Here is a 20,198-nt window from a genome sequence, read left to right as displayed (position 1 = left end):
TAATATACTTCTTTGGTAGTACCGATTTACAGTTTACAATAAGTTGGTTAATTAGCTAAATATAATATAAGGTTGTTAATTTTTAAAATAAAAGTGAATCATAACAAACAACAAACAGTAACTCAATAACAAAAATGTATAGGTATCGAAGATCACATAGAAAAACTGAAAACATGGCGATTTCATGCATGAAATTTAGTCACAATATAAATATCCCCTACTTAATGCAATTCTTTTATATTGTCACTACAGGTATAGCCTTTTACTAATTCAATAAATACCTATACATTATCAATTAAAACTTATATATATATTACTTCTATTCAAAAGTTTAAAACATAATACAAATTTCTTTGTTCTAATAATATTTCTTTGTATTAGTTACCCGAAAGGACAAAAAAGCATTTACTTTTCTTGTATGCCTCATTGAATCCTGTAACTGGCTGTTAGCTAGAGCGAGGTCATTCCAGGCATTATTAATAACGTTTTGTGGACGGATGAATTATGTTTTACAAAAAAAGGCACTAAGAATTTTTATAATCTATATATTTTGGCCAACAAAAATTCTCAAATTAGCCGAAGTACTTAAAAGCGAGGGGCGATCCGCTAAGGAAAAAACGAACGAAGATTACAAAATTTCTGAAATCTCTTGTAATGTATCTGCAGATTTCAATATCGATTAAAAAAAAATTACAAATTTCGTATAAATAATCAAGATTACAATATCTTTCAACCGATTACAAAATATTTCAGGAGATTTCAGAGTTATTTTAGTAGATTTCAATGATTATTTAAGATTTCAATAGGATTATTCGAAATTAAAAGAAGATTTCAAAATTTCTTAATAATATTTCAAGGAATACGGGAAGATTACAATAAGTTTTGAATGTCCATTTGAACAAAAATAATTGAATTAACTTCAACTGTCATTCATTTCATTCATTAACAGTAGTGCTTTGATTAAGAATTTCCAGTATCATTTTTACGCAAAAATTGTAACATTCTGATTAAGTTTTTGTTCGAATGAACGTTAAAAACTTTTTGTCATGACAAAAATGATAACGCCATTTTGAAAGTAGGTAAGTATATATTTTTATTGAAAGATAAAAATATAATAATCCAATAAACTAATAAAAATAAAAAAATAGAAGTAACATAAAATAAACATTTTCCCAAAAAATAAATAATAAGAAATATTTTAAGCTTTTATTAACACTTGTATTTAATACTTTACCTGTATACAGTGTATTTAAAAAAGACGCGGCAATATTTAAGGGGGCGATTGCCCAGATCATTTTATAAAAAAAAGTTCCTATAAACATACGTCCGCAAACGCTTCGTTACCGATCTACAGAATGTTGAAATTTCATTAAAAAAACAGTAAAAATTAAATTTCTCCAAAACCTCTTGATATTATAATGAAATTTTAGGCCTGTCAATAGCTATGGCAGACGCGTACTTTGCAATACAAAACGATTTTTTAGTCTTACCAGTGACTAGCTATTTTTAATGAAAAAAATAGGACCCCGCTGGTTTTTCTAAAAATATAATTTTTTAATTCCTTGTTCAATTATGAAGAAGAAAGCTTTCCTCAGGTTGTACGCACCGTACGTCACACCGTTATTGAGTAAAAAAATAAACATTTTATTGCGCACCTAAACCCAATGTTGTTTTAATTGAGAAATTTAAATTATTGAACAAAGAAATTCAAATTATCAAATTTGATTGATTTTTGAAATGTGGTACATACCTACTGTTGTTTGTAGTAGGTAATAATAAGGGGCTGCGTTTTAGAGAAATTTAATTTTTTCTGTTTTTTAATGAAATTTCACATTCTGTAGATCGGTAACGATGCGTTTGCGGACCTATGTTTATAGGACCTTTTTGTATAAACTGACCTAATCACTCCCTTAAATATTTCCGCGTCTTTTTTAAACACACTGTATACAAGTAAAGTATTAAATGCAAGTATTAATAAAAGCTTAATATATTATTTATTTATTAGTTTTTGGGAAAAATACTTACCTACTTTCAAAATAGCATTATCATTTTTGTCATGACAAAAAGTTTTTAACGTTCATTCGAACAAAAAACTTAATCAGAATGTTACAATTTTTGCTCAAAAAATGCCTGATACTGGAAATTCTTAATCAAAGTACTACTGTTAATGAATGAAATGATTGACTTTTGAAGTTAATTCAATTATTTTTGTTCAAATGGACATTCAAAACTTATTGTAATCTTCCCGTATTCCTTGAAACCTTATTAAGAAATTTTGAAATCTTCTTTTAATTTCTAATAATCCTATTGAAATCTTAAGTAATCATTGAAATCTACTAAAATAATTGAAATCTCCTGAATTGATATTGAAATCTGCAGATACATTACAAGACATTTCAGAAATTTTGTAATCTTCATCTGTTTTTTCCTTGGCGGATTGCCCTTCGGAATACACCAATCACACCATATAGGTTTCTGTCGAGGTTTCTGTGGCATTCTTTGGAAAATGAGGTAGGGGGAGGGGCGTTGTATAACGACTACATCGACGAAATTCATTAGCTGATTACATAGATTACAGCGAGGATTAGAGATAAGATTACGTAGATTACAGATAGATTACATAGATTACAGATAAGATTATGTAGATTACATAAAGATTCCAGGGCAAACGTACGAAGATTACATCAGCGGATCGCCCCTCGCTTAAAAGCTTTCAAAAAGAATTTAAGGTAAACCTGTGGATGCATATACAAAATATTCTTTTGGGTCCGTATATCTTTCCCAAAAAATTAAATGGTTTCTGACATTTGTAAAAGCAAATCGTGGCAATTTTATAGAAAACGACTTTTTAGATAAAAGAGAGATTCTTATTTTCCGTTAGACGGTTGCTGTGCTCATTACCATTTAAACTGCTTAAATAGCAACCATCCAGATAAACGGACAGGCAGAGATGGTCCTGTATCATGACCTCTCCAGTCAGTCAGCATTAGTCCCCTTGATTACATTGTCTGGTCATAAGAAGCAGCAGGTATACTCTTCTCCAGTAAATGCCAGGGATGAACTAGTACAAAGCATTTCAAATATCAAACCCAAGAAGATTACTATTGTGTAGATGCTAGTTTTTTGTCGAATAGAAGCGCTTTCAATTTTAAAATCTTTAATTTCTGCTTACTATTGTGTTCCTCTGTAATTATTGTTTGTTTTCAAGTAGATAATATCATAACAAATTCTTCCTCTTTATAAAAATAGTAATAAACATTTTTTGATTCAACTGAAATTTTGTGTAATCAATTTGCACTTAAAGGGTTTCAGCAATTATTCGGAACCTTTGTTTTCAAAAGCGGGCATTAATTACCTGCCTTCTATGACAGTGGTGCTTGTAGTAAATTGTTTGTAGGTCATTTTTAAACAACATTGTGTTGCTATAAGATGTACTCAATTTGGTTTCATTATTACTTACTGCTTTTTTGATATGAAAAAAGAACCAAGAAAATTTAATTCGACACCGAAATTTCTTACGTCCGTAATGACATTTTAAATAAATACAGGCACTAAAGGTCATAATAAAAATTGTGATAAAACGTTACAAAATAGGAATTAGGAATATGAAATACAAATCTCATCCACGAATGTTCAAATTTATTCTATTATTCGAACATAAACAACAGCGCCATCTCTTGGCTGTCTGTTTTCCCGAATTTGTTGTTTAGTGGATTAATGAGAAGAAGCAGAAGACCGATTGTAGTTTCTTTCCAAATAGAATAGATCTAAACGGATCTAAACTCTGCTTTATTGGGCACTGGGCAGTTTGTAAACTAATGCTGAGTTCACAGGACTGTGACTGTGGCGCGCTATAGATCCCCACCACCAATTTTTCAACTGTAGAGCGACAATTAAAAATGTAATCGATATCGAGCGTGCTATAGTCCTAAATGTATAAAGGTAACATTTAGTTAATTAAATTAATAACAATAAGATGACTAGTTCAAACAAACTGTACAAATGTATCAACAGTTTTTCAAAAATGTCAATAAAAAAATATAAACGAATACATAATTATAAATAATAGTGTGTTTTAGTAATTTTGTTTGGATAATTATTTTTTATGTGCTGTACCCAATACTTGATCCTAAAAGTGTAGAATTAATAACTAGACATTTTTATGGAAGCTGAAAATTTATGTCTTCTAGACTAAACTATTTTTATAAAGTATTTGTAGGTCATATCATCAAAATATTAAAAAGTATAAGTTCAATAATACTTGTTTAATATTTTTAATTTAACCTTACTTTCGAAAAATGTAGCCGTTACACATAAATGTAATTAAAATAATTTTAACTTCAAGCGGAAGTACGGCCCGACGGAAAAATGGGGTACGAGGGGAGTACAGCTCGATGATTGGTTGGATTAGATGCATCACGCAACAATCAAAATTCTGTGAACTCCGCATAATAGTATACACGAAAAAAGCAGTTTATGTATCAGGTTAGGTTAAGTATAATACGTACTTTAATAATTCTAAGGATAAGGCCAATGTCTGTAGTCTACGCTGAGTTTCTAAGGTCTGTGGGTCGAATGGACATAAATTTGACATTTATCATTTAACTCGTAGAAAACAATTTACTTTAATTTTTTATTATTTAACTTAATATAATTAAGAACGAGAAAGTGAGATATCCAGTTCAAAGGAAAACTTACTATTTGTAATTTTTGTGTTATAATTTAAAATAAACTATAAATGAATAATTTTGGGGAGCAGCATTGTAAGCTATGTCTCGGGCTCATAAGGGATGAATATTTTGAAGAAGTAAAAGACATGGTAAGACTTGTGCTACTTTTCTATTCTGAACAAACTATTTTCATAATTGCGTTTTGTAGAACCCCAGTGTAGTCGAAGATCCCGATCTTTGTAGACAATGTACTGGTTCTCGTGGTACCCACAGCAGTTTTATAAAGAACCATTTAGAGGTAGAGCAAACAGTTGGCAGTTATAAAGCTGTCTCTGAGGGTCAGCCTCAGATAACTCCATCAATAGATTTATACATAAAAACTGAGGAGAATGAAATAAAATCTGAACGAAGGGAGCAGCATTGTAAGCTATGTCTCGGGATCATAAGGGATGAACATTTTGAAGAAGGAACAGACATGGTAAGACTTGTGCTACTCTTCTATTCTGAACAAACTATTAATAATTGCATTTTGTAGAACCCCAGTGTAGTCGAAGATCCCGATCTTTGTAGACAATGTACTGGTTCTCATGGTACTCGCAGCAGTTTTATAAAGAACCATTTAGAGGTAGAGGAAAAAGTCGACAGTTATAAAGCTATCTCTGAGGGTCAGCCTCAGATAACTCCATCAATATACATAAAAACTGAGATTGAAATAAAATCTGAACGAATGGAGCAGGAAGAAGAATTGCTTGAAGTTTATCCTACCATACCGATATGTGAAGATGTGAAATTGAATAAAATCGAGCTTGAGGAAATAAAATTGGAAGATGAGAGGTAAGCCATTCAAAACTGTCCAAAGGTGGCATTTTTAAACTGATAATTCAATTATTGTGGAATGGGCCCACCTATGAAAATTTAAAAGTAAAAAATTTTGCAAGAAAATATAACTCGTAAGGTAATACTCATGTAAGGTACTACTAAACAGCAATTATACTTAATGGGGGCAAAGTTAGTTGATTATTTAGCTTTTCTGTCTTGTAGTGGAAAATAATTTTTATATAATATTTCACACTTCGTTTTGGCTGTTGCTATGTATCAAAACAGAATATGGAAATAAATATATAATAAGACAAAATTTAAAATAAGTATATATTTTCGCGTAGCAAGGTGCTTAGGAAAATTTAATTAAACCTTTTAATTTTAGTTACATTATTATGGCTTAGAATATAGTTTTTTATAGATAAGTATCAGTTGAGTTCAGTTCTTATTGAAATTACGTCATCTGTCTCGAGTACTTACTGCTTCATTCTGTAGAGGCTTTAAGTTTTCGGCTACATACATATTTCTGGTAGTACGTATTTTTTTTATTTTCTAATAAAACAATTGTTTTTACATAAAAGTGGTTCGGTAAAAAGGTCACAAAAATCTTTGAAAGAATATCTTTGTATTCTTGTTGTTTTAACATCACCCTCGACTAAAACTGACACGTAAAAATAGCCACGATAGAAAGATCTTACTATTTTTTTTATTAAGGAAATGCTTTTTCAGACGGCCTCCTAGCAAATCGAATTAATAACTGGTTATTAAATAGAACAAAATTGTATATAAAACAAAATACTTTTAGAAAGTGTTTACAAAATGATTAGGTTAATGTGAATTATTTACCATGGTCTTATATGATCAGGCAAACCTCACTATTATCTGTGCGTATCCCTTTTTCATTGCCAGTGGTAAAACGATGCAAATAATCCTTTCTTTTTTGCCTTTGAAGTCATTGTTCACATGTGGAAAATAGCCGTTCAACATGTCTCGGCTTCAATTTATATGGCACCCAATTTCCTTGCTTTTGAATCATACTGAGTGCATTTAAACATTTGGAAACTGTTATGTGATAATAAATAACAAAGCATAATAAAAAATAAATCTTAATGACAGAGCTTTGACATGAATATAGTTACAGAAGTGTCCGATGCCTTATAGCATAAGTTACTCCCTCTACTGTAAATCCCTCAAAATTAATTCAGTCCTAGTAGAATAATTTCTTTCGAAAATTAAAAAATACAGTTCAGTAATCATGCTTTTTGTCATTAATTATACCATTTTATGCTAATACCTGAAAGGTGGCAAACATCCCATTGTTGCTGTTTTTTTTCTAATGTAACTTAATTTACTATTAATTTTAATTGAGTTCATATTAGCTTTAATACCTTGTGATATAGGTATGAGAATTTAAAGACAAGTTAAAATTATGGGAACAGTTATGAATATTTGTTGTTTTTAAAGAACAATTTGACACAATGTAATTAGTTTAATAGAGTCATTAGGTTCCTTTTCTCCTTTTGAATGAAGGCAACAAAATAATAAAATATTGATGAAGAGTTTTACTTTTCATCTGGAATGAAAGTGACAATTTTTCACTCAGGTGGAAAGTAACAGTGAGTAAAAGTTAATTTTCAAATTTACTAAAATCTCGAAAATATCATACAGGTTGTCTCCTAGAAAACGCTCCAAGCCTAACTCCGTCATTTATAGTCTGATTTTAAAAAAACAAAAAATTATATGACGAGGGTCTAAATACACTATAAAGGGAGCCTATTGAAGCGTATTTAATATTATTTTTTTGGAAAGCGATAGTGGACTTTTTTTTGTCAAATGGGGTTATATTCAAGATCATGTTTATTTAACACGGCCAGAAAATGAAGAGATTCTTAGGCAAAGAATTATATGTGCTTGTCGTGAAATACCCCCCAATTTTGTAATGAATCCGACCCATGCAGTATTTAGAAGATGCCAGTTATATCTTGATTACGNAGATTTGATTTCGGTTCGTATTTTCGATAGAAAAAATATCTTCCTTTTTATTCCATGATATAAGTATGAAAAAACTTCAAAAACAACCTCAAAAATCAATATTTTAATATTTCTATTAAATCTGGCAACCTCGCATAATTTTTCGAAACTATTATAGAATTGCCTCATGGGGGTTGAGTGGAAAAATTATGCTTTGCATTATTCCAATCAAGAAACATGTGATATGTTGTAGAGCCTGACTAAAAATAATAAAAAAGCAACTGTGGAAATTCTGGAAGAAAGAGCTCGACAAGTATTTGCAAATATTATTAGGAATACCTACCATTTGGCGAGTGACAAATAATATTTCACAAAGGTGCCTATCTTGCATAGCCACAAAAATGTACAGCATTTAGTAGAATAATATTTATTTATTTATTACATAGTGGTGTTGATGATTGGATTGTTGTTGAAATAATTTATTATTTGATTTACCTAGTTACTATTAACTATATCATAGTTCTTAGCTTGTAGCTTTTCAAAACTTTCAAATATTCTCAAATTTGTAATAAATTTAGAAAAATGTATTTCATTTGGCGGTTCTTTCGGGATAATTTCCAATATAACTGTTTAAAGCCAAAGCATATCACATTTTTCTTCTTTGGAATAACGCAAAGCGTAATTTTTTCACTCAACGCCATGACATTAATGATAAGCTTTTATAACAATATATTAAAAATACCTACTAAAATATTGATTTTCTAGATTGTTTTTGAAATGGTTTCATTCTTATATTTTATCATTGAAAAGCCAAAAAAACGATCTATTTGTTTAGCTTAAAATTAAATACGGCGCCCATAAGAAAAAAGAAAAAAGGAAATATATATACAGGGTGTCCGGTTCATGTTTCAAAAAAACTTGTGTGCAAGTTCCTCATGGGAAAATAATGTGAGTAGTTCATGTGACGTTTTTTTCTTAGATGCCCTGTTTTCGAGATACAGTGTGTTGAAATTGTTACTTTCCAAATGGTTATCCTTAATTATATCCTTAATTATCTTTAAATCGGCTGAAGATAAAAATGTCAAAATTAAATTCATTCATCAACTGTGCGTTAAGAATAATGTGGAGACGGTTGCAGGAACTTGAAGTGGTACACTCGAAGAAAAAAATTTCTTAAAAATCAAAATTTATTACATTTCTAAACTGTTCTGTAAACTCTAAAGCAGGGGTTCTCAATCTATTTCAAAGATTTGAAACGCATTACAAAAAATTAATGAGAAGTACCACACAAGTATTCAATTAGATTCCATTATTAAATTATAATCTTGTGTGATTACGAAATGGAAAGAAATAAAAATGGTTTCGTTTTTCATTAACCTGCCCCGCGTACCTCCTAAAAATTTTTGCGTACCGCAGTTTGAGAACCCCTGCTCTAAAGGATACTGCAAAAAAAGGTATACTTCTTGAAATTCGGTAGCATGTACCATTTTCCACCTTACCATTGAATGAGCTGAATACATTTCGCTACCAACAGTATTTGCATTTAAGTTTCAGTTTGTTGTAAACTAACATTTAAAAAAGTAAATCAAAATAAACAGATTATGGTAATTAATTATCTATTATTAACTAATTTTAGATTTTGTAAACTACTACACTACCATTACTAAAATAAACTATTGTTGAATGGACTGAATTGTTTGATGGACATGAATTCTTAAAAAAAGTGATAAAAACAGAAAAATATTAGGAAACAGACTCGGAGACATACAAAACAAAACAGCTGCACAATTAAATAAATGTGCAAACTCGAAATACTACAGTAGATACTGAAATTGTCTCCCATTTCCTTCTATGCATTAGTAGAACTGTTTTGCTGAAAAAAACATTCGAACAATTGTATACTTTTGGGACTGTCTTCAGACATTAAAACTTGAACTTGCTGCACTTGATATATAGTTGATTTTCACGAGGTAGTATATTTGACTCGATGTGCAATATGTCTGGTACTAGTTGGATCTTCTTTAACGATATCTAAAATATCTTCCGCCTGCAGCATTTTAGGTGGCCAAGATTTCCTAGCTTGTCCACCACAATTTTCGTGTATGTGTCCCGTGCCTCAAGCCCTTCGAACAACATAAAGAAACTTATGATCGACGAGATGATATCGCTGATGAAATCAGTCTGCATGCAATAACGATGCTATGGCAACATTTTGACGACACTTCCCTTATACTAATACCATCCATTAATTGATCACTACCATAAATGTGCGCCATTTTAAACACTAAATTCTGTAGTGTATTTTTTAAAACCCATATTATCACTACACACTATAATAATCTAGTTACTGTGATAACTACTTCCAAAGAATTATTTCAAATGGAAGAAATTGAAAAATTTGCTTTGTTGAGTTCTAGGTTGGAATAAAATGAAAAACCCAATTTAAAAAACACCCTGCATAGACTGTCAGCCATATAAAACCAGTAACTTAAAATTCTTGACCAAAGTAGAGGGTCCTTATTCTGAAACTTGCTTTTGGTTGGGTCTGTGGACCTTACTAAGATGGCTTATTTTTAGACCATATTGTTTGACATAAATAAAATAAATAAAACATTTATAATTTAAATTTTTAAATGTAAGTGGGCCCATTACTACCCATAGACAAAATTTCGATCAATCACACCTATAAGATATTTTTTCAGTAGTGGACCTTGGAATATTTCATCCCAAAAATTAGAACTTGAAGAAATCCCTGAAACAACAGAAAACCAGCGAGTGCCTGCGAAACGCTTAAAGAAACTCGGGCGGAAAATAATTTTAAAGAACACGGGCATGCACTTAGAAGCTCGACTGTACATGTGTGATTTGTGTGATTATAAGTCTAAATATAAAAACAATCTTAAGCTCCACCAGATGAAACATGCAGATCCTTCAAAAGCGGAAATGTACAAGTGTGACTTGTGTGACTTTACTACCATAAATAAGTACAGACTTAGGCCCCACCAATTGAAACATGCGGATCCTTCGGAAGTGCGTATGTACAAATGTTATTTGTGTAATTTCAAAAGCAAATATAGGACCAGCCTTAGGTCGCACCAGTTAAGCCACGCAGACTCCTCAGTAGTGCAAATGTACACGTGTGATTTGTGTGATTTTACAACCAAATATAAGTATAAACTTAAACCACACCAGTTGAAACACGCAGACCCTTTAAAATTGCCAATGTACAAGTGTGATTTGTGTGATTTTGAGTCCAATTATAAGGATACTATTTCTCGTCATCAGTTGAAGCATGCCAACCCTTCAGAAGTGCAAATGTACACATGCAATTTGTGCGATTTTAAGTCCAAGTATAAGAACACTATTTCCCGCCACCAGTTGAAACATGCGGACCCTTTAAAAGTGAAAATGTACAAATGTAATTTGTGTGATTTTAAAACTAAATATAAGGACAAACTTAGGCCCCATCAATTAAAACACAAAGACTCGTCAAAAGTGTCGATGTACACGTGTGATTTATGCGATTTTAAGACCGTGTATAAAAGCACTCTTGGCCGTCATCAGTTGAAACACGCCGATCCTTCAGATGTGTGTATGTACAAGTGCGATTTGTGTGATTATAGGACCAAATATAAGAACGGTTTTAAGTCTCACCAGTTGAAACACGCGGACCCTTCAGAAGTGGAAATGTACAAGTGCGATTCGTGTGATTATAGGACCAAATATAAGAACGGTCTTAAGTCTCACCAGTTGAAACACGCAGATCCTTCAAAAGTGCAAATGTACACATGCGATTTGTGCGATTTTAAGTCCAAGTATAAGAACACTATTTCCCGCCATCAGTTGAAACACGCGGATCCTTCGGAAGTGCATTTGTACAATTGTGATTTGTGTGATTTCGCAACCAAATATGAGGACAGTTTTAAGTCTCATCAGTTTAGACACGCCGACCCTTCAAAAGTGAGGATATACAAATTCGATTTGTATGATTTTGAAAGCAAATATAAGAACAATCTTAAGACATATTAGTCGCAACACGCCGACCCTTGAATATTGGGAATGTACTCTTGAGATACGTGATTTTATGACCAATATAAGAAACATCTTAAGATCCATTAGTTAAACATGTGGTCACTACAAAAGTGCGAATATGCACATGCGATTTGTGTGATTTTTAATCAAAATATAAGGATATAAGATCCACCAGTTGCAACAGCATACAAATATGAATCTACACGGTGATTAGGGAGATAAATATCTTGGAAAAATTACCGAAGATAATTAAATTCTGTGGTAGGAACATATTTTTAGTGGTTAATACATATAGTGTAATTTGAGATTATTTTTTTTAATGAAATAAATAGGTGAGCTATAATTCTTTTTTTAACAAGCACTCTTGTGTATCCTGCCGTAGGACAGAACTTCGACTGAAGTTGTGTCAGTGTTGCCAGTTACTACTGCTTTTGTTATTTTAAAGTCATCTTATATTTTATATGAATGTGAAGTCCCGAATATTAAATACATTTTTAATGTTTTTATAAAATGACTTGCATAATTCATTAAATATGTATTAATGTGGATATGTATGTAGATAAGCATATGTTATTAATTATAAGTAAAATTAATGTATGTTTTAAATTGATTATTTTTGTTTTATAGTGTTCTTAATAGAAAAATAAATAACAATACGAATTTGCTAGGTTTTAAATTTTGTTTTCTGTTTTTTTTTGTTTAAAATAATTTCAAATTTTTATTAAAAAGGATTTATTACTTACTTTTTTCAAAGCACTGTGTTTAATTTGTGAATCTGTCAATGACCTTTGACATTGAACTAGTTTAGGTGAAATATACTACAGTCAATATACATATTCCAAGTAAACAATTGCACCCAGCGATGGCATGAACATAAAAGTAGACAGACATTTAGGAAAATTGAAACAAGTGTTATTAAAAAGATACAAAACTCTAAACAAAACATTATGTTTTCACCTTTTATCCTTATTTGTTTATCAGCGGAATCGGTGCTAGACTTCTTAAATTAATCCAAAACAACATAAAACAACTACAAAATTAAGCCACAGATGATATATATGGAATAAGAAAGCGTGGTTGCTTTTTTCATCGGGGATTGACGTTCAACCCATTTTGACCAATAGTTTTACACTTTACGATATGTCAGTAGGTTGGTAGATGGCCAAAAATGGAAACCCCATTTCTGGGGTTATAACTAATAACTATTTTTTAATTTGCATATGCAGAGATTACTGAAAGTTATTATAAATATTTACAGAAAACATTTCTGATTTCATTTTGAATGATTATAGGTGGGCACATTACTAGTCGTTGCACAGGATATGCCTCACGTAAGACGGACTCTTTTTATATTAATAATACAAAAAAATATATTAAATAAAAGTTGCACCAAATCACTCTTCACATAATAAATTTACTTTTCTTATCCCTGAGATGCGCATAGCAAGAAGTAGAACTGACAAAAAGTACTTTCTATGCAATGTTAGTCACACCAATTTCCACCATTCAATGTTCAGACAATGACTGTCTGAGAAAGAGAATGGTGTCAACCGCTTTACGTGGGATACCTTGCATACAAAATTTGATTCAGCCATACTCATCGGACATAATATTTTTTAATTGCAGACCATCGGATATTTCATCCCAAGGATTAAAACCCGAAAATATTTCCGAAACAGAAGAAAACAAGCGAGCACCTGAGAGATTCTTTGAAAAACTCGAGAAGGATGCTATTTATAAAGATACAAATAGTTGTGTGTACATATGTCATTTGTGTGATTTTAGGTTCAAGCATAAGAACAACCTTAAGCATCATCAGGAGAAACACTCGAATAATTCAAAAGTGGAAATGTACAAGTGTAATTTGTGTGATGAAACAATCAAAACTAAGTACAAACTTCAGATCCATCAGTTGAGACATTCGAAAGTGTGCATGTACACGTGTGATTTGTGTGATTATAAAACTAAATATAAAAGCAATCTCAAGTTGCACCAGTTAAAACACGCCGATATTTCACAGGTACCAATGTACCAGTGTGATATGTGTGATTTTAAGTCCAAATATAAAGACAGTCTCTACCGTCATCAATTGAGAAGACATGCTGATCCTTCAAAGCCACTTTTCTACGCATGTCACTTGTGTGGCTTTACTAGCAAATGCAAAGAAAATCTTGAGGCCCACCTGTTGAAACACACGACCCCATCAAAAACGCGAATTTATACCTGTGATTCCTGTGATTATATATCAAAAAATAGGAAGGCGTTTTATCTCCATCTGTTCCATCACCAGTCAAACGTACAGTTGTACAGGTGTGATGTGTGTGATTTCATGACTAAAACTAAAATCAGACTGGAGCCTCACAAATTGAGACATGAAAACCCTTCAGAGGTAGAGTGGTATGTGTGTGATTTGTGTGATTATAAGTCTAAATATAAGGGCAATCTTAACACCCACCGCTTAAGGCACACGGACTCTCCAGAAATTTACAGATGTGATAGTTGTGATTACAAAACCAAAATCAAGAAAGATTTTGTGTGCCACCAGGTAGCACACAAAGACTCCTCGCCCATACAAATATACAAATGTGATTCATGTGATTATAAGACCAACAAGAAGAATCACTTTAATGTCCACCAGTTGAAACATTCAGGAGTGCCAATGTACAAGTGTGATTTGTGTGGCTTTTTGAGCAAATATAAGGCGAGTCTCGCGCGACACCGGTTGCAACACGCAGGCCCTTCAGAAGTGTCAACATACAAGTGCAATTGCTGTAAGTTTAAGACCAAATATAAGGACAGTCTTAAGACCCATCAGTTAAATCACGATCTTACGAAATCAAAAATAGCAAGTGCTTCAATTTGCATTTGATAAATTATCAAAACATTTCCAAATCAGAGACATAGAAGTGTCATAAATACTCACAAGAAGGTCTTGTACACTACACAAGGAGCATAGTAGCTCAACAGAGATGACAGGATTCAGGAGTGCTGAACAGAATACTCGAAAAAAAATGTAGGTACAAATATTACATTTGGCTCTGCAAATGATCTGCCATTTTATTCAATAGGAAATTTTTATAAAATCCTTTTTACTGATAAAAGCTTGTTTTACTCAAAAAGGAATTACAAATTGTGGGGGTCTTACTATTTTTTCTTGTTATAATGTAGTCGCTTCAAATTAAATAATAATACCTTCTTTAAGGTTTATTTTGTAGAAATACAGTTTAATGTTAAATGGCTTTTTGTATATGTAACATGTATTCACAGATATATATTTTTATACATATATTTATTTATAACATTTTCTTAACTACCAAAATATACGCGCCGTCCTGATCTATTTCTTAAGACTTCTAGACGTAGATCTTGAAGTATGTGGATGAAACTGCCACTACATATACCCCCTCTTTCAATAAAAAAATAATAGTACCTAGTTACTTGTAATATTTATTGCAAAAGACACTCTTTTTTTGTTGCTTTCTTTAATTTTAACATTTTTGTTAGTGTTTTCTATATTATCTGCTAATATGAATGCTGGTTTGACTCTTAGGCCAATCATTATAGCTTTTTTTCGGGAAAAAATACTATTAGAAGTTTCTCTGCGGAATATTGTTCAGAAATGTGTTATAAACAAAATATCAAAAAATCAACTCGAGACTAGTTGGGAAACTTTGTTAAAACAATGGTCAAAATTATGGAAAAGTGTTTTTTCGACTCGGCGTAAAAAAACTGTTATTCATAAAGGAAAAAAGGTTTATACAAAAAAGGTAGGTATTAAATAAATCTGTAAAATAAGACAAGTCCGATTAAATTCCGATAATTTGTTTATGCGCAAGAGCTCAAAAATGGTCGAAATTGCCCGCTTTTTTCAATTGCTAATAATTAATGCAATTTTCTTCGCAGACACTTGTAATTCAGGATTTTTGAAGCTTTTTGCACCCTTAATAAGTGATAAAAATTTCAGTCCAAAAACTTCATTAGCTTGGCGTGGGCGGAATTTGTTATCTAAGAAGATGCTATTTTCAATTCATTTTTTCCAATCTAACAGGTGTTGTAGGGTTTCGATCATTAGTTGTTTTTGTACCTAAATAGTTGTATTGACATATGCATTTACTGATAATTTAATTTTTCAAATTTAATTTGTTTAAAAATGACTTTGAAGAAATGTTAATATTTATTACATCGTTAAGCGCGCATGCTAAGCCTCGCCTTCCCCACTCGTTCGCTAGACCAAGTAATAGAACGCATCGCCGCTATCTTCTTTTTCGAAATTAAATAGTTGAATTTACCTTAATGTTAATGTAGGACATGAAAATATAGTTCTTAATGTATACTCTCTCCAAATTTCGGCTCTTAATATTAATAATTAATGTCACTGCGATTAAATAAATAAAAAAAATTATCTCAGCTTCTAATCACCTTACAACGATTTTTTTTTCAAATTCCAAAGGAAAGAGGACTAAAGGAAAGAGGTTACTATTTTATTTTATAATAATTACCTATCTTAACAATTTAATAAATGTTAACATTTTTTCAAAGTCAATTTTAAACAAATTAAATTTGAAAAACTAAATTATCGGTAAATGCCTGTCAATACAACTATTTAGGTACAAAAACAACTAATGATCAAAACCCTACAACGCCTGTGAGCTTGGGAAAAATGAATTGAAAATAGCATCTTCTTAGATAACAAATTCTGCCAACGCCAAACCAATAAAGCTTTCGAGCTGAAAATTTTACCACTTATTAAGCGTGTAAAAAGCCTCAAAAATCCTGAATTACAAGTGTCTGCGATGAAAATTGCATTAATTATTAGCAATTGAAAAAAACGATAATTTTCGACCATTTTTGAGCTCTTGTGCATAAACAAATTATCGGAATTTAATCGGACTTTTTTTCTTTTTATAGGCTTATTTAATACCTACCTTTTTTTGTATAAACTTTTTTTCGCTATGAATAATAGCTTTTTTACGTGAGTCAAAAAAACACTTTTCCATAACTTTGACCACTGTTAAAACAGTTTCCCAACTAGCCTCGAGTTGATTTTTTGATATTTTATTTATAGCAGGTTTCCGAACAATATTCCGCAGAGAAACTTCTAATAGTATTTTTTTCCCGAAACAGGCTCTTTCATATCTATAATGACTGGGCTATCTATCAATGCTAACAGTTAACTCTCTACCATTTTTTAAAGTATTTATTGGTTTTTGATAACGCTTTAAAACCTTGTAAGGACCTTCAAAGATGGGTGACAAACAAGACTTTCTATTTTCAGATTTTATAAAAATGTAATCACATGTAAGTATCTAAATTCGATGTAACAAATGGTTTGTCTTTAGTGTGATGTTTGCTTGTCGTTGGTCTAAGGTTAGCAAATGTTTCTCGTAAACCAACTAATAAAGAAGAATTGTCAATGGTATTATGGGATTCAGTAAAAAATTCTCCAGGGAGGCGTAATGGTTGTCCATATACTAATTCTGCAGATGAACAATCTAAATCACTCTTAATAGCAGCTCGTATATCTAATAAAATAATTGGTAATTCATTTTTCCAACGATTATTATTATTAGTTTTTGTTATCAACGCAGTTTTTAATGTTCTATGAAATCTTTCTACCATCCCATTACTTTGTGGATGATAGCTTGTTGTGTGGATTTTATGAGTACCTATGTATTTCGTAAATTCTGTAAATAAAGCTGATTTGAATTGTCTACCTTGATCTGTGGTTACGGTATATGGTATACCAAATCTACACATATATTGAAAAAATAATGTTTTAGCTATTGTTTCTGCTGAAATATTGGACAATGGATACACTTCAGGCCATCTAGTAAATCTTTCTACTACTGTGAGTATGTAACTACAATGTTCTGAAGGTGGAAGTGGTCCTACTATGTCTATATGTATGTGTTCAAATCTTCCTTATGTGAAATTTTATGTAATCTGTTAAATATTTGTAATCTAAAATGTTTTGGAATATAAATTCGTTTATTATCTGTTACTTCACACCAAAGTATGTTATTTGAAATCGATATAACAGTGGGATCGGGACCGATATGTAATAATATTGCAAGGTGGCATGTGTCAAATGAGCCGTCAATGTCGGATCATAGACATATCCACTTTGAAATTATAACGGATTATAATCCGCAAGTAAGAACCTGCAGAGACCCAAAAAGAACTGACTGGGACTCCTATAGAACGGAGTTACAGGCCAGGACTAGGGAAATCTGTACAAAATTAAGGAACACATATGATCTTGAGAGGGCTGTGGAGGAACTCCAAAACGCCGTCACAAGATCATATGAATATAGCTGTCCTATCAAAGTGAGGTCCGATAAGCACACCGTACCCTGGTGGAGCAAGGAACTCACGCAGTTGAGGGGACAGACAAGAAAACTATTTAATAGAGCAAAGCGGACAGGAGAGTGGGAGGCTTATAGAGCAACCCTCACTGAGTATAATAAAGAAATTAGAAAAGCGAAGAGAGACTCATGGAGGAAGTTCTGTGAGGATATTGATAGTGTCCCACAGTGTGCTAAACTCCAGAGACTTCTCTCTAAGAACGGACATACGAAACTCGGGTCTCTCAAAGCACCGAGTGGGGAATATACCAAAACTGGAAGGGAGACATTGGAATTACTTCTAAATACTCACTTTCCAGGCTCCAGGTTATTAAATCATGGAGATGAATATGACTGGAATCACCAGCAGAGGGTAACGACCGGGTCTCGACAGAACTGGGAGGTTGCCAAGACGGTGGTGAGTCAGTCACGAATAAGATGGGCAATAAGTTCTTTTGACCCATTTAAATCACCAGGAGCCGATGGAATCCTACCTGTACTGCTACAGCAGGGGGTGGACTGTCTAGCTCCGGTCTTAATTCACGTCTTCAGAGCCAGCATTGCACTTGGTTATATACCGCTGGCATGGAGATCGACGAACGTGGCGTTTATTCCTAAACCAGGGCGTCCATCGTATGCCCAGGCAAAGGCATATCGCCCGATAAGTTTAACATCTTTCCTCCTGAAAACGTTGGAGAGAATAGTTGACAGGCATATAAGGGACGGGGTATTGAGGGCAAATCCTCTGCACAGGTACCAATACGCCTATCAGGCAGGCAGATCAGTCGACACAGCCCTTCATAGCCTAGTCTCTAGGATAGAGAGGGCAATGGACGACAAAGATCTAGCTTTGGCAGCTTTTTTAGATATTGAAGGGGCATTTGACAATACACCTTTCGAATCTATTAATTCGGCAGTTCGCAACAGGGGCCTTGAAGACACTTTGTGTCGTTGGATAGATACCATGTTGAGAAACCGGACAGTAACAGCTACCCTTTCGGGAGAGACATCCAGGTGTAAGGTAGGCCGGGGCTGCCCCCAGGGAGGCGTACTGTCTCCCTTGTTATGGGGATTAGTGGTGGACGGCGCACTGGAGGGCCTTAATCGAAAGGGGTTTTATACACAAGGCTATGCGGATGACTTGGTCGTTCTCATAGTCGGGAAACATAATATTATCGTTTCAGAACTCATGAAAGAGGCTTTGAAATGGATAGATGACTGGTGTAAGGGGCAGGCACTGTCAGTAAACCCTGACAAAACGGTCGTAGTACCCTTCACTAGGAGAAGAAATTTAACTGGACTCTCTGAACCTATAATAGGGGAGAGGGGCATTACATTTTCCAGGGAAGTAAAATATCTAGGAGTGATACTGGATAATAAGCTTACCTGGAATGCGCACTTGGAAAAAGTGGTGAGTAAGGCGAAGCAGACACTGTGTGTATGCCGCCGCCTTATTGGGAAAACCTGGGGACTGAAACCAAAGATGTCACACTGGTTGTATACGTCGATAGTAAGACCCAGGATTCTTTACGGCGCGGTGGTATGGTGGCAGAAAACACAACAGACCACAGCGAAGGAAAAACTGAATAGAATTCAGAGATTGGCCTGTTTAGGTATAACGGGGGCGATGGCATCGACCCCGACAGCTGCACTAGAAGTCATGCTAAATCTGCCACCGCTGCATATAGTGGTGGAGAGAGAAGCGCGGCTAGCAGCATATCGACTCAGGAATAATAATGACTGGAGGGGTGGTTCCCACTCCAGGATCAAAGATACATCTATGTCGGAACCAATTCTTGGGATGGTATCCGACAAGATGGTTCCAAAGTTTCACTTCCACAAGCCATTTGAGACTCGAATAGAGGATCAAAGCGAGTGGGAGGAAAGGTTTAATACCCTGGAAAGGTGGAGCCTAGTATGGTTTACAGATGGCTCCAAAATGACCAGAGGGACGGGTGCAGGAATATATGGACTCAGACCCAGATGGAGTGCAAGCTACAGTCTGGGGGAGTTCCCTACTGTATTCCAAGCAGAAATCTTCGCGATAATGGCGTGTCTGGCAGAGAATGTACGTAGAGGTTATAGACGTAAACTCATATATATATTCTCTGATAGTCAAGCTGCAATTAAAGCTTTAGCCGCACACAAGGTAAGTTCAAAACTGGTGTGGGACTGTTTACAAATGCTAACTGAACTGGCCACCAACAATACAGTCAGACTGTGTTGGGTGCCAGGGCACAAAGGCATTTGTGGAAATGAGAAAGCGGATGAACTTGCGAGGAAGGGATCCGAAACAGTGTTCATTGGCCCGGAGCCCTTCTGTGGCACATCTCCCAGTGTGGTCAGGCGGGCTATGGGCAAA

The 20,198-nt window shown here is 33.4% G+C and overlaps 2 protein-coding genes across 3 annotated transcripts; both read left to right on the top strand.

Moving 5' to 3' along the window:
• The first annotated feature begins 4,586 nt into the window (after positions 1–4,586).
• Positions 4,587–12,076, top strand: LOC108915063 (zinc finger protein 64 homolog, isoforms 3 and 4-like). 2 transcript variants are annotated; one of them, XM_023456302.1, is made up of 4 exons: positions 4,587–4,819; positions 4,879–5,148; positions 5,206–5,504; positions 10,166–12,076. In XM_023456302.1, the coding sequence occupies exons 1-4, from the start codon at positions 4,739–4,741 to the stop codon at positions 11,487–11,489; spliced, it is 1,974 nt and encodes a 657-aa protein (XP_023312070.1). In that variant the 5' UTR covers positions 4,587–4,738; the 3' UTR covers positions 11,490–12,076. The 2 variants fall into 2 exon arrangements, with proteins under 2 accessions (XP_023312070.1, XP_018576529.1); XM_018721013.1 differs by having other exon boundaries at positions 10,163–12,076.
• Positions 12,077–12,926: 850 nt separating this feature from the next.
• Positions 12,927–18,454, top strand: LOC108915061 (zinc finger protein 761-like). Its single transcript, XM_023456305.1, has 4 exons — positions 12,927–12,958; positions 13,119–14,263; positions 18,157–18,254; positions 18,389–18,454. Exons 1-4 carry the CDS (start codon positions 12,927–12,929, stop codon positions 18,452–18,454), a joined length of 1,341 nt encoding a protein of 446 aa, XP_023312073.1.
• The last annotated feature ends 1,744 nt before the right edge of the window (positions 18,455–20,198 follow it).

This window comes from Anoplophora glabripennis, unplaced genomic scaffold (assembly GCF_000390285.2).
Source record: "Anoplophora glabripennis isolate ALB-LARVAE unplaced genomic scaffold, Agla_2.0 scaffold1352, whole genome shotgun sequence".
NCBI classification, from domain to species: Eukaryota; Metazoa; Arthropoda; class Insecta; order Coleoptera; family Cerambycidae; genus Anoplophora; species Anoplophora glabripennis.
Note: the sequence above shows the minus strand (reverse complement) of the source record. Positions and strands in the feature narration are given on the sequence as shown.

Bases quoted from the DNA above. Each gene is read 5' to 3' on its own strand.
- LOC108915063 (XM_018721013.1), top strand. From the start codon at position 4,739: ATGAATAATTTTGGGGAGCAGCATTGTAAGCTATGTCTCGGGCTCATA. The intron at 4,820-4,878 runs GTAAGACTTGTG...TGCGTTTTGTAG, and splicing joins TTGAAGAAGTAAAAGACATG to AACCCCAGTGTAGTCGAAGA. The intron at 5,505-10,162 runs GTAAGCCATTCA...ATATTTTTTCAG, and splicing joins ATAAAATTGGAAGATGAGAG to TAGTGGACCTTGGAATATTT.
- LOC108915061 (XM_023456305.1), top strand. From the start codon at position 12,927: ATGCGCATAGCAAGAAGTAGAACTGACAAAAA. The intron at 14,264-18,156 runs GTAAGTTTAAGA...CTCACTTTCCAG, and splicing joins AACATACAAGTGCAATTGCT to GCTCCAGGTTATTAAATCAT. The intron at 18,255-18,388 runs GTGAGTCAGTCA...TCACGTCTTCAG, and splicing joins GGGAGGTTGCCAAGACGGTG to AGCCAGCATTGCACTTGGTT.